This window comes from Ips typographus, linkage group LG2 (assembly GCF_016097725.1).
Source record: "Ips typographus isolate SLU linkage group LG2, UJ_Ityp_2.0, whole genome shotgun sequence".
Taxonomy (NCBI): Eukaryota; Metazoa; Arthropoda; class Insecta; order Coleoptera; family Curculionidae; genus Ips; species Ips typographus.
Window position 1 is genome coordinate 24,716,959 of NC_138423.1, and position 12,783 is coordinate 24,729,741.

At 32.6% G+C, this 12,783-nt stretch overlaps 3 protein-coding genes across 7 annotated transcripts in view; 2 read left to right on the top strand and 1 right to left on the bottom strand.

Annotated features, from left to right (window-relative positions):
- Positions 1-5,509, top strand: part of ps (RNA-binding protein Nova-1-like protein passilla) — a 50,448-nt gene extending 44,939 nt beyond the window's left edge. For all 4 annotated transcript variants that reach the window (XM_081973991.1, XM_081973989.1, XM_081973988.1 and 1 more), the window contains exon 9: positions 556-5,509. In XM_081973991.1, coding sequence (XP_081830117.1) covers positions 556-779 — 224 coding nt within the window. In that variant the 3' untranslated portion in view covers positions 780-5,509. The remainder of the gene's footprint in view (positions 1-555) is intronic.
- A 2,327-nt stretch (positions 5,510-7,836) lies between these two features.
- LOC145725294 (putative maleylacetoacetate isomerase 2) lies at positions 7,837-9,516 on the top strand. Its single transcript, XM_081973999.1, has 5 exons — positions 7,837-8,381; positions 8,488-8,539; positions 8,593-8,819; positions 8,877-9,021; positions 9,077-9,516. The coding sequence occupies exons 1-5, from the start codon at positions 8,361-8,363 to the stop codon at positions 9,286-9,288; spliced, it is 657 nt and encodes a 218-aa protein (XP_081830125.1). The 5' UTR covers positions 7,837-8,360; the 3' UTR covers positions 9,289-9,516.
- Positions 9,517-10,066: 550 nt separating this feature from the next.
- Positions 10,067-12,599, bottom strand: Herp (Homocysteine-induced endoplasmic reticulum protein). Of its 2 annotated transcripts, XM_081973996.1 has the most exons (4): positions 12,463-12,599; positions 12,274-12,410; positions 11,662-12,089; positions 10,067-10,890 (listed from the first exon to the last, which is right to left on the bottom strand). In XM_081973996.1, exons 2-4 carry the CDS (start codon positions 12,406-12,408, stop codon positions 10,470-10,472), a joined length of 984 nt encoding a protein of 327 aa, XP_081830122.1. In that variant the 5' UTR covers positions 12,409-12,410; positions 12,463-12,599; the 3' UTR covers positions 10,067-10,469. The 2 variants fall into 2 exon arrangements, with proteins under 2 accessions (XP_081830122.1, XP_081830121.1); XM_081973995.1 differs by having other exon boundaries at positions 12,274-12,567.
- Positions 12,600-12,783: the final 184 nt, after the last annotated feature.

Below are 12,783 nucleotides of genomic sequence, written 5' to 3' on the forward strand. Positions count from 1 at the left end.
TAACTATTCAATTGTGTGTATAGTTGTGATTCTGTTTTTGAGTATTTACGCAGTAAGTTAACTGTATTATCATCAGTGGGTCCACCACTAGAATCTTAAACAGTTTTGCTCCTCAGAAGCACCAAAATGGCGTCAGATAGTTTCAAACTCTCTTCTGAGCCTGAAAAGTGTTAGAAGAGATTCTCAAACGGGTTTGGCAGATTAGACACATTTGAATATTATCTGAAGTTTTAAAACTGCTTTTTAGTACCTAGCCACCAGCAGCTCTCAAATTGTCTCCTGAGCTTCGATAGTGATAGAAGAGGCTCTCAAATGGTTTTAGATGCCCAGAAACACAAAAAGCTTAGAATAGCTATTAATGAAAGTTGTTAGTACCTCCTTGTGGACTTTTTCTGGAACTGAACATATTTTCTAGGAATTATCAAACTTACACTGACACTTCCACTGTATAAATATGGATTACTACTTTTTACTACAATCAAAGAAATAAATAATCATTAGGCTAGACTACCTGAGAGTAAAAGATTTTTGGCTCAAACTCTCTTTAATTTTCAGGCCCTGGAGGTCGTTCCCTGGTAGAAATCCAACAAATTAGCGGAGCCAACATTCAAATCTCCAAAAAAGGCATTTTTGCTCCCGGCACGAGAAACCGCATCGTAACTATAACAGGCAGTCAACATTCCATTAATACAGCCCACTACCTGATCGAGCAACGCATCTCCGAGGAGGAATTGAAACGGGCCCGAAATAACGGACTTACGGCCCTCGCGATGCAGTGATGACGTGGCAATTGGGATTGTAGAAACCGCCCGATTCTCTGAGGCCGGTTTCGTAGTCGAGGTCGAAGTGATAGGAATCACACTCAAAAACGGTCTCGGCTCACATGCTATAATGACGGTCCGTAAATTTTACGCATATTTTTATTTTTTGTTTTTGTTTTTTTTTAATAATGTGATTTTTTTGTTTGTTAAATTTGTCCGCTGATTTTAAAAAAGTTGTTAACACGGTATGTCATCACCATATGTAGTCGACGCTGCCGATAAGTTTTCAGGGATTTAAATTCAATAAATTATTGGTATTTTATATTAAAGTTGGACGCTGTCAAGAGCTTTGTTTTGAAGTTTGTTGTTTTTGAGTTTGTTAATGAGAGATCTATATTATGTTACACTCGTCTTATCGGTGAAGCCAATTTGACAAGTGACTGTTGAATCCAGAGAGGACCAGGACTGGCTGAAGGTGTCTAAATCACCGGAAGTTTGGTTGTAGCGAATATCTTTAGGAATCAATTGCAGAGAGAGCGAAATAATATTGTTATCTCAAAGGTTTATGTTATTGTTAAAACGTTGATCTGACTTTAGAAAAAGAGATTTAAATAGACGTAGGGAAATGTTGTTAAACAATTGTGATGATCACCCCTTCATGAGCCCACATCATATCTTTTCGTTTAATGTCGAATTCACCTAATTCATTCATCAGTAGAACAACAATTTTGAATAGGGGGATGGAAGTAAGGGCTTTTTGCTGTCTGTAAAGTTTCTGCCAAGACAACAAAGCGGCTTTATGTGATGTTATACAGAACGGAATTCAAATTAACCTACAGAGTATCCCAATTAAACTTTAAAAAAAGAGCAGCAGAGATTTAAATATTAATGGCTATCAAGTGACAAAGTCTTCCATAGTAGTTGTTGATAGAATACACAATAAAGAAATATTGTACTGTCCAGCTTTTAATGTTATACAGTTTCTGAAACAACGAACTCTAGAGCATCTTAATTGAGACACTGATATATTCAGCTGCAAGTCAGTCTGTAGATATACAGAATGAGTTGAATCATCATTGGGCTTACTTAACTAAGAACTGAAGTAATATACACATTTCTCTTTTGAAACACATGGTATGTAAAACATAACAAAAACACAGATCTCAAATTGCCCCTACACGTCACACAACCTCAAGCTTGAACATAATTATTATTGAAATCACACATCTTCATTATGTAATTAGGTGACGTTCCAGTTCCAAATAAAGTACCTGCACGTGAAAGTAAATCATATTTATTTAATAATTATTACTAAAAATTATGTATCGTTATTGCTATACAGATTGTACACGGATCTGTAAGTCTTTAAAGAGGGTGAGCTGATGTATATAAACTTTTCGGTAGCTGTTACGTATCGTTGATTATATACTTATATTATAATAATTATATAAACTAAACGGTTTCTATCAATTTTTTGACAAAGCACCCCAAAAGCCTCAGAATCATGTTGCTTGTATATAGAAGCTTATGTAGCCATAAACTTTATTATTACTGTTATTTCTTGTAGATTTTTAAAGTATATGATACATATTACGCAAAAAAGGTAAATGTAACTCAATTATATTATAATATACTACTGTTATCGCATGTTATTGTTGATGTTAATGTTTGAACATGTCTTCGTCAGTCTTAATTTCATTATTTTTTTTTGTTGTGTAAACATGCGTTAACTTTTTTTTAATCTGTTACAGGATCGACTTTACTGTAAATAATGTTCGTTCAGTTGGCGTTTGCCTTATTATATTACTGAATGAAGCAAGTCTAATATTAGGTGGAATGTCTAGTCAAGTGTATTTTGAATGTTTACATGTTAAGCTCAGGTGGTTAAGGTTAAATTCTAGACTGTTCAAATTTGATCAGTTCTAGTACAAAGTAAAGTCGGTTCTTATTGTAGGTTTAGTATAGTTTTTAAGTTTCATTTCGCACATCAAAACAAGGTTATATTAGAGCGTGTGTATGTTCTAATGTTGAACTGTCACATTCCTGTAAATAATGTGTTTCCTTCGGGATTTATATGAGAGTTTTTATTTTCTTGTTATAACTATAAAACGGACGATAAAGTCACCGTAATCCTCATACACTATGATTTACTCATGTTGCTCCGTTACTGTTTTAAAGTCAATTTAAATGGTCATATTTTTGATACGCGTACCTTTCAGTTTTGCCTTCTATAGTTCTAACAAATTTATGATGGATAATAATATTATAATTCAGGTCAGATGGTGCAATTACTTGTAAAAAGGTAATAAACGATCAGGTAGTATTTTAAATTAGAGTGTTAACGAAATGTCAGATATATTTATAAATTACAGCAAACTATACGTTTCATTACAGTTATTTGCTTTTAATTTCCGCTGAAAATGTTTGAGGGTTTGACTATATACAGTTTTCTGCTGAAATTTTAATGTTTAGTTAGGTGTCGAAATGTTTACTAAAGTTTATTACTTTGTATGTCAAGAATCTGTGATAATACATTAAATTATTTGTGAAAATGTTTACGTAAAGTTTAAATAAAAACGGTCTGTGTGCCACACTATACAGCTCTTAACCGGTGATTTTAGACGGAAGTCCACTTGTGCTTAAATCACAGCAGTGTTCGTAGTTTATGGTTGGTCAAGAAAAAGCAGCAAGCTGAAAGCTGTTTTTTTAGACCAATCACAAACTACTCACGATACAGAAATGGATGCAAATGCTACACATGTAGACTTAGCAAAATTAAATCAAAGGTTAGGAAATAAAGTGTGTCACATGATTTAACTTTGCAAGTATCATCTTTGAACTATTATCCTTCAGACATTTCGTATATCAAAGCTGTGTTTAAACTGATTTAAAAAGTTTTCCCGTGTCACAAGGAAGCCACACGTGTTGTTGCAAATTGCAAGTGTAACATGATCACGTGATTAATTGTAAAATGCAAAGAAAGATGTTGCGCACCCAGAGCAACAGTATTAGTTAAAAGAAAAATGTATCTTAAATTATTTTTCTTGATAGTTAAAATGGCTAAAACTAACCAACTCTGGACAACATTTTTGTATAAGCCATTTATGGACACGCATTTCTAATTTGTATAATAACAAAACTGAAAAATACATTGCATAAACGTTTTACTCTAAAAATTATTAACGAACACCAAAACATTTATTTTTTTGTCATGCATAAATCATAAAACCAACTTCTACCATTGATAATGTAGACAGAATCCACTAATTTAATCAATCCTTTTATATTAAATCTTTGTTTAAAAAACTAAAACACACATTTTTCAAAAAAAACACCCTCTAAACATAAAACCAAACTTCTTTAATTATTACTGTGATAAAACTTTTAATTAATAATGCAACAAGCTCGTGCAATATAAACAATGTAAATTTCATTTGCATCCCAAAAAAATCAAGATTTTTTCGCTGTTGCATTATTAATAATTGTTTAAATTTTAGTCGCGTAACTAATCATTCGAAATCCGGTAATGTTAAGCTTGCCTTTATAACGTGTTTAAGTGTTGTTTTGATAATATTATCGAATGATAATGAAGTTTCAATAATATGATTTTTTCTCGACAATTTGTCCATTATATCATGTGTATTGAGTAGTAAAAAAAACACAGAAGTGACCTTCAAGCAATGATTTTCGTTTTGATTTTCTATAAAAATATTATCATTTCAAGACTTGTTATAACTTTTGAGAGTAGGAAATATAAATTAGTTTGTAGGTTTGTTGCTGTAAATATTTTATTTTTTTATTGTTAGGTCTAATTTCCATTTTTCGGTTGGTCCACATATTCGTAAAGAGTTAAAACGTGTTGTAACTAAGTGAAAAGGCCTATATATTCGCCCACAAAGGTTTTAATAAGAGTACCTCTATAATAAGCAACTATAAAGTGAGCTGGAATCTAAATTTTATATATACAAATTATTAATAGTTATATTGTTACGACTAATAGAACGTTTATATGGAATTCATTGTAGGCTACTAAGTTTTGTTTTTTTGCAAGTTACAGACAATAACAAGAAGATATCCAATCGAGAGCCATAATTTAAAAATCACTTTCAAGTTCGGCCTACAATGGATCTTTGGAAAGTTTTCCTAATCCCTAATATTTAGTGTTAAATAATTCTTGTAACTCTAGTGCTTTCCAGACTTGCTAGACAAAGTTACCAATTTTTGGCATTACAAGTTACAACAAACAAGTCGTTTGCATTTGGTATGATTATTAATAAGTCACACCAAATGCATTATTCGCTGTTAACACTTTGTTATTACTGCACTGGTTTTTGTTAGATCTTTACCATTTTTGCTATTCAAAAGCTTTCCTGGTATTGGGTTATAACTCTTTTGAATAGTTACTAAATAGTCGTTACATCTAGAAAATATTGTCATTACTATCTGATAAATAGATACAGTGATATTAGTTACTGGAAAATGGTTGGGTTACCAAGTAATCTTGGTGAAACGGGTCATAGATTTTATTTAATAAGGTACAGAGTGTATGAGAAAATATGCACTTGGCTACAGACTGTACGATTTTCCAAATGGATTGCATAGATTTTCTAAACTTTTTGCAAAATCTATTCAGTTTATTTGGCCTCTAAGAGTTAATATTATAAACGGTTTGTAGCTCTGTTTTAAAGTTAGATTAGAACACTGCATTGTCAAACACATTATTATTCAATAAACTCCATAGTGCCATACATCGTATTTTTCATAATTTTCCTCACGCTTTATCATTTTCTTATAAACCATATCCATTTCACGTTTTGTTGCTGACATATACGCTTTATTATATCACAATTTGTGTTTTTTCGTTACTGATGCAGTTTGCGAGCCTTTATGTTGGCAATGGAACGTGCTCCATCCGCAACTGTTTTTTCCTTATTAAGCTCACTGCTCTGTTGTTTTTTATTTCACCAAACAGAAAACAACCAAACCAAAAAAACTCCAAAATATTGTTTATTTCTGTCCGTCCGTGTGTAATTCTAGTCAGTATTTAATTTTTTTGTATAAATTTGTTAATATCTGTGATAAGGATTGGTGATTATTATAATAAAAAGTGTTGAGACTTACTAAAAGATATTTTTTAAAATTTGCTCCTATCAGAAACCACATCACTGCCGTTTATTTTATTTTATGTAAAGTGTTCCAAATTTTGTCGTTTAGTAGGTAAAAAGTGGCCAAATTCAATTTCGAAAATTGTTTAATGATTGACTGGTGCAAAGTTTGCACTATTTAGACATCAATGTGTAGTTTCAGATTAAAATAAATCAATAAATTAATCGTAAGGGTTATAGCTCAACTCATAAAGCTATAAAACACTTTTAAAGTAATTTACACTCATTTTACTATCTTTCCGATATTTTTTGTGGTTTTATAGATCAAACGACCTATGACTGTTTAATAGTCTGCTTATTACTCACTAGTTTTGAACAGAACATCGCCCATGAGTAATATGAGTCATTATTTATTGATAAAGCTGAAAGCATTATTAAAATTCCACTCGATCTAATTTGGTTCTCACTCTAAAACCAGCTTCTTGACCGCCAGATGGCGAATCTTAAAAAACTCCCCCTAAACCCTTTTGAATTCGCAAACAAAATAGCACACGTGTGTTCTTTTTTTGCAATCCAGTTATCTTTTTCAAATGCCCGTTACAAAAGGGATGTTAGCCCCATTATATTTGTCTGATAGTTTAACGTAAAATTGTTTTTTTTGCAACTCCTTGATAGATAAATTAAATGGAGGAATAAGATTATTTGGTTTTGAAATGTACATAGGATTGAAATAAGTTTCCCATGTCCAAAATTTAACTAAATTTAAGTAAATAAGAAATAGATCATTTAATGTTTTTCTTATGCTTCAAATTCAGCTTATTTACTCTCTTTTATTATTACAGACAAAATTTCAAACTTCTAAAGCAACTTATAGATAGGTAGATTTAATTCACAGACACAGGTGTTTTGTACGAGACACCCCTTGCAAATCTTTGGAGCTTAGGACATTCAATTCATCACCCCATTCTCATCTTATTATACAACAGACTGATATAAAAAACCGCCTTCAAACTGGACAATGACGTAGGGCACACCCAGTATAAAAACAGGGAAGGGCTACCAATAAAGTTCCTCCTGAGAAGAATATGTTCTAACATATGTTTAATAGAGTTGAATGGGCTAATTCATCCCTGTATTTTTACCTTGGTGACTATAGATTTGTTTTGCATAAGAACGAGATCATTGATACTCCAAAGAACATGTTTGCATAAGTTTAAAAATTATGAATTATTAATAAGAAATTTTAAAATACTTAAGTGTTACTATAATCTGTCACATTCCTAGCAGAGAAAGCATTACAGTCAGGAAATATCATAGTCACGTGAACTGTCAACCAATAAAAACCTGTATTTCTCTGATTTACTGTTACTCCGGTTAGGAATTGCTTAACTATCTTCCAACAGTCCTTATAATGTTTTACCCAAAAAAAACCCTGATAAGCCAAAAACACCCTGATAAGCAAAAAAATATATTTTTTAACTCTTTTGAGTTAGTTTATTAGATTAAACATACATTGTCACTGTTTTTCAAGTTCTTCGGCTAGTAACATTTCCAGAAAGTTTGTGTAAATGGTCATCTCCTAATAAACACATACACATCATTTATTCTACGTTGATTTTTGGTTGTGGTTTTTTACTTGATTTTAAGTTGAATTTACGTGGAACAGAAAACCGTTACTATATAACGTAAAAAGAACGTTACATTAGTAAGCGACATTTTTGCATTACTTTAACGTTGTCCAATATCCTAAAATCATCGATAGGTTAGGTTTCAGTATAACGTTTCTTCTTCTAGTTGTGTGTATTTCTACATTTTCTAGGTTGGTATTTAAAAGTATTTTCAGCAAGTTTCCTGGAAAAGTTTTCTTTGGATTCTTTTTTGTGTTCTCTCCTTTTGCAGAAGTATTTGCAAAAAATTGAAAAGCCTTTTTACTGATGGAAGTGTAGAAAGAGGAAGTTTTGCTTATTGCTAATGAAAAGCACTCTTAATTTAATGAGCTCCACACGTCCAGATAGATAATTTCATAAAATAATATTTTTCACCTACAATAAGAAACAAGTATTTAAAATACAACTATTTTTATTTTTATTTCCATAAATTATAAACATTGTTTACAAAGAATTTTGATGGAACTACGTATTGACCAGAGGACTCTTTCAGTTCCACCAACTTGATAATTTTTTGCAATCTAAATGAACCAGTTGAGATGCGAAAGGGTTGCTCCCTTCGCGAAATCCCTTCGGTTTTCGATATATGGAACAAAACCGGCAAAAAATACTTCGCGTTCGTTCGAAAACTAGTTTTGCAAAACCCATGAAAACCTGTCGTCCGGTTTGCATTAATCTTTTATGCACGTGTTTGAATCAAAATGAATCGCCGCAACAAACAAGACCAGAACTCTTCAAGACGTCGTCGAGGGCTGATACCTTGGTTGCTGTGCAGATTTGACCATCAGTGATTTTTCAAAAATTTTGTTTACTGTTAATATATTTCAATGGCAATTCCTCACGGGAAGGTAAGTGCTATAATTAGAAAATTTAATATGCAGAAAACGTTTATTTGTTTACCAGATGTTTTTACATTTATTGAAATCTTGAATTTTAATACTTTTTAATTTGTAGACGGTTCTGTATTCATACTGGAGAAGTTCCTGCTCCTGGCGAGTGCGAATAGGTGAGTTCATTTTTGCAAATTTATTTACCTATACATTTACCTGTTTGTTTCAGCTTTAAATTTGAAAGAAATCCCTTACGAAATCAAGCCCATATCTTTAATAAAAGCAGGAGGCGAGCATCATTCCAATGACTTCAGGGAAGTGAACCCAATGGAGCAGGTTCCTGCCCTCCACATTGATGGTATCACCATAATTGAGTCGCTTACCATAATGCAATATTTGGAAGAAACCCGCGGACATAGACCTTTATTACCAGTTGATGTGGTTAAAAGGGCAAAGGTACTCATTTTAAAAGTAACTCCGATATTTCTTTACTTATTTGTATGATTTCTACAGGTGAGAGAAATATGTGAAGTAATAGTGTCGGGCATCCAGCCCCTACAGAATTTATCTGTCCTCATCCACGTTGGGGAGGAAAAGAAAGACGAATGGGCTAAACATTGGATAAATAGAGGATTCAGGGCTGTAGAGAAACTGTTAGGTAAATTAACAACAATTCATAATTTACTTCGCGTTAAACTTTCATAATTTTTCAGGTGCAAGTGCAGGGAAATACTGTGTTGGTGATGAGCTAACTTTAGCAGATTGCTGTCTCGTTCCTCAAGTGTTCAATGCCCGGCGATTTCATGTCGACTTAAGACCATTTCCTATTATTTTAAGGATTGACAGAGAATTGGAAAGGCATCCTGCATTTTTAGCTGCTCATCCTAGTAATCAACCTGATTGCCCTCCAGAAGCACATAAATAATCTTTTATACTTCAGGAATTTTTTTGTAGTTACCAACTAAGCCGTTTTAGATATTATAATAAGTTTACTCAACATTTATTTGGATAACTAAGGGAAGATACTATTTGAGAAAATGGTTGACGATCATTTAGTTTAATAGAAAAGACTATTCGGTATCAAGTTTCATATTTTTAAACTTGTATATAAACAATTATCACATTTTACTAATAAACTGTATTTTTGTAACAATTTTGGATTCATTTGTTTGTGTATATTTATACGTTTTGAAAGTAGTCAACATATGTGCACTATTTGCGTAAAACACGGCTGTAGTGAGATCAAATGTGAGTTTGTTGCTTGATTACCAAATATTTCACTTTTGTCCACCACAACTTTGAAAATTCTTTGAATCTCCTATCCCAGACAAAATACAGTCTTGAATTTTTCACAGTATACAGCCTGCGGTCTGTAGATAATGAAATAAGAGTGTTCAAAAAACAAAATCAAATTCGAAAGTAATATAAACTAAGTGAGTGTAAACCTAATCAACTGGGCCCAGAAAGTCACTCTTCAACATTTTTGGCCTCTTGCAAAGCTTTCATATCAAATTGTTAATCAAAAACCTTACAAGCTTCAATTTTATCGCATTGCAAGAGGAAATTAATCATATTTAATTCGCCCTTAAAAAGCGAATTTCTATTATTAATTGGCAACGCGGCTAAGTTGAAATAAAAATTGCCATATAACCTTAAAGAATTGTCACTCAATCCCATTGTGCTTTAGAAAGTAATTAACCATATTCTCTTAAACATAGTTTAATATCTACGAAACTAAATCACATTTCGGTTAAAGCTAAAAACAAACAAAAATATAATAATAAAGACAATATTGCCAACAATTATTTCAATGAATACACAAAATATGTACATTAGGTTATTATTCATATTTAAAAATTACTACAATAATTACAGATCTCTAAACAACTGTAATGGTAATATAAAGCACGGCTTAACAATTCCACATTCCTTCCATTGGAAGGGAGTAACAACAAAACACTTTTTAATCAAAAAAACTGTCCTGAATAAAGAGGAAATACTTAGAATTTAATCACCGAACAGTTATACCGCCATACTTCATTATAAACATTCACCAATTTTAATGATACTACGTAAATGCAACAAAAACTATGTCGTAACTACATTTCACGCGTTGACATTAGGAATTTCTGGTATAAGCGAGGCAAAAAAGGTCGTGATAAACGTCCACGCCACCGCCAACCTGGTGGGTGCCTGTTCTTCTTGTAACGCCGCCTCTGGTGTACCATTAATGTTATTATTGTTGATGGTATTAATGTTCCGGAAGAAACCTGACTGGTACAGATACAAAGCTACACCCAGAAACAGAACGAAAATGAATCGAATTGGACTTGAGTAGAAATAAACTACGCTAAAAAGCACCATAGCCCTGCTGAGTAAATAAAACACGTCCAACCAATCCCGTTCCTCGTTTTCTTGAGGTGGTTGGACAGGTGGTTGTGCTGGTTCCGCTGGGTCCTCCGCTGGCGGATTTGGTGTTGGAGGAACTTGATTGTATGGTGGGATTGAAGGTAGTTGACCTGAAGTTCTGGAAAAAATAAAACCAAAATTATGGTGTTGACCGTGCCGGATAAATAATCGATTAATTGAGTGTGAAACCACAACGATATACTTTCACTACTTGAATTTGAAGTGGATAAATTGTCCTGTGTTGTGGTTCAGTTTTAAATCCCAATTTTGCTTTGCAAGATCATTTTTTGCAATTTAAAAAAGATAATAAATAAAACTGAATTAGCACTAAACTGGTTTATAGGTTTGCTTGAAAATTAACTTAGTATTGTGTTGTATTTCAAACTAACTAGACCAGAAATAATTATTTTTTTTATCATAAAATTTACGTCATAAATATGTACTTACTTACGTACACAGTATATTTAACCAAATTACAGCATATTTCAAAACAGAATCTAAAACCTTTATAAGTAGTTTGTTAATTTGTTCACTTTAAGTTAAAATGATCTTAATTATTATCAAATAAACCATAAATATAAAAATTTCATATAATTTCAAACACCCAACTTAGACTATCAAAAATATGTTGATCTAGGGGGTTTGACAATACCACTTACATTATCTATCAAGTTAAATAATTTTGTTTTGAAACAGAACCCTGATGAAATTATAATACAGTCAAGTTTGCTTATAACAAACCTGGTTATAGTTAAACATTTATTAAAGAACCAATGCATAATACTATTTACTGCTTATAACAAACTAGTTTCAGTTTGTTACATCCAGACAAACACTAAGAACTATAATTTTATGATCAACTATTAGTGCAAAGTTACATAATACTCACTGTTGCATGTACTGTGCCATATATTGCATATAAGCTTGTTGCATCAAAGCCATTTGTAACTGGTACTGGTTTAGTGCATTAAGATTTGGTTGAAGCTGAAACTGTCCATTGTAACTGGCCCAAGGGAAAGTTGGAGGAACTCGATTATCATTTAAACCACCAGGTGCAGTGTTTGATGATCCAACTGGACCTGGTGCTGTAGTGTTGCTGTTGCTTGCACTGGCACTGTTTGGGTTGGTTGTACTTCCACTGCCACTGGTTTCTGGAGGTGTTTGTTTGGGTTGACTGCTCATTTTGGTGATTTTAGGTGTGCAGACTAGATGGACTGTATGAGTGTCTTGCCCTTCGTACTGTCTGAGAATATCTTTCAACACTACTGAGTCGTTTAGCAGCTGACCAGAATATATAAGCTTTTGTTCATGGTGTGGCTGAAAATTAAAGGCGGAAGATAAGTGGCTTATCTTAAATATGTGTGTAGTAAGGTCTGATAAGACTGCAATACACTTTAGAAGGTTCTAGATTTATTATTACCACTTGCCTAAGCAATTTTTTTAAAAAGCCCATTATTATCAATTACTGCTTACACGAATAATTGATCGAATTTATACTTACGGGTTTACTGGGATAAACCTCCGATAAATGTTGTTTCAATTTATTTATAGTCCATGACGTTTCACACCTAATTTTTTGATCTTCAATTTGCTGATTTGGGGCCTTAACTATCAAAGTAACGGGCAACGAATCCATGTCTAAAATAGCACTGAATACTGATTACGAAGCGAACTAAAAACAATTAATTACAAAAACAAAGATACCGATACTAATCTCGTAATTTGTTGTAGTGAAATCGATTTAATTTAGGCTGTGCTGTCCATTTTGTTATGATCCGATCGTCGACGGATGACGTTTGTGACGTCACATATCAACAGTCAGATTTGGCGCATTGTGATTGGTCCGCGTGTTCTCCGACTGGTTGACGTCACGTGTGCAACGTGATAGTTTATTGCGACTTATTATTTTTGTTCTAGATTTCCGTTCTCCGCTCTTCAATTAACTAATTATCTCTTTTTTTTAAAGATTTTTAAGTAAGTGCTTTGATTTTAATTAAGTAATATGGTAGGA

Coding starts and splice junctions, on each gene's coding strand:
- Herp (XM_081973996.1), bottom strand. CDS start 12,408: ATGGATTCGTTGCCCGTTACTTTGATAGTTAAGGCCCCAAATCAGCAA. Junction 12,090..12,273: donor AGGTTTATCCCAGTAAACCC/GTAAGTATAAAT, acceptor TTTAATTTTCAG/CCACACCATGAACAAAAGCT. Junction 10,891..11,661: donor ATGGCACAGTACATGCAACA/GTGAGTATTATG, acceptor TATTTTTTCCAG/AACTTCAGGTCAACTACCTT.
- LOC145725294 (XM_081973999.1), top strand. CDS start 8,361: ATGGCAATTCCTCACGGGAAG. Junction 8,540..8,592: donor CTCCTGGCGAGTGCGAATAG/GTGAGTTCATTT, acceptor TGTTTGTTTCAG/CTTTAAATTTGAAAGAAATC. Junction 8,820..8,876: donor ATGTGGTTAAAAGGGCAAAG/GTACTCATTTTA, acceptor TGATTTCTACAG/GTGAGAGAAATATGTGAAGT.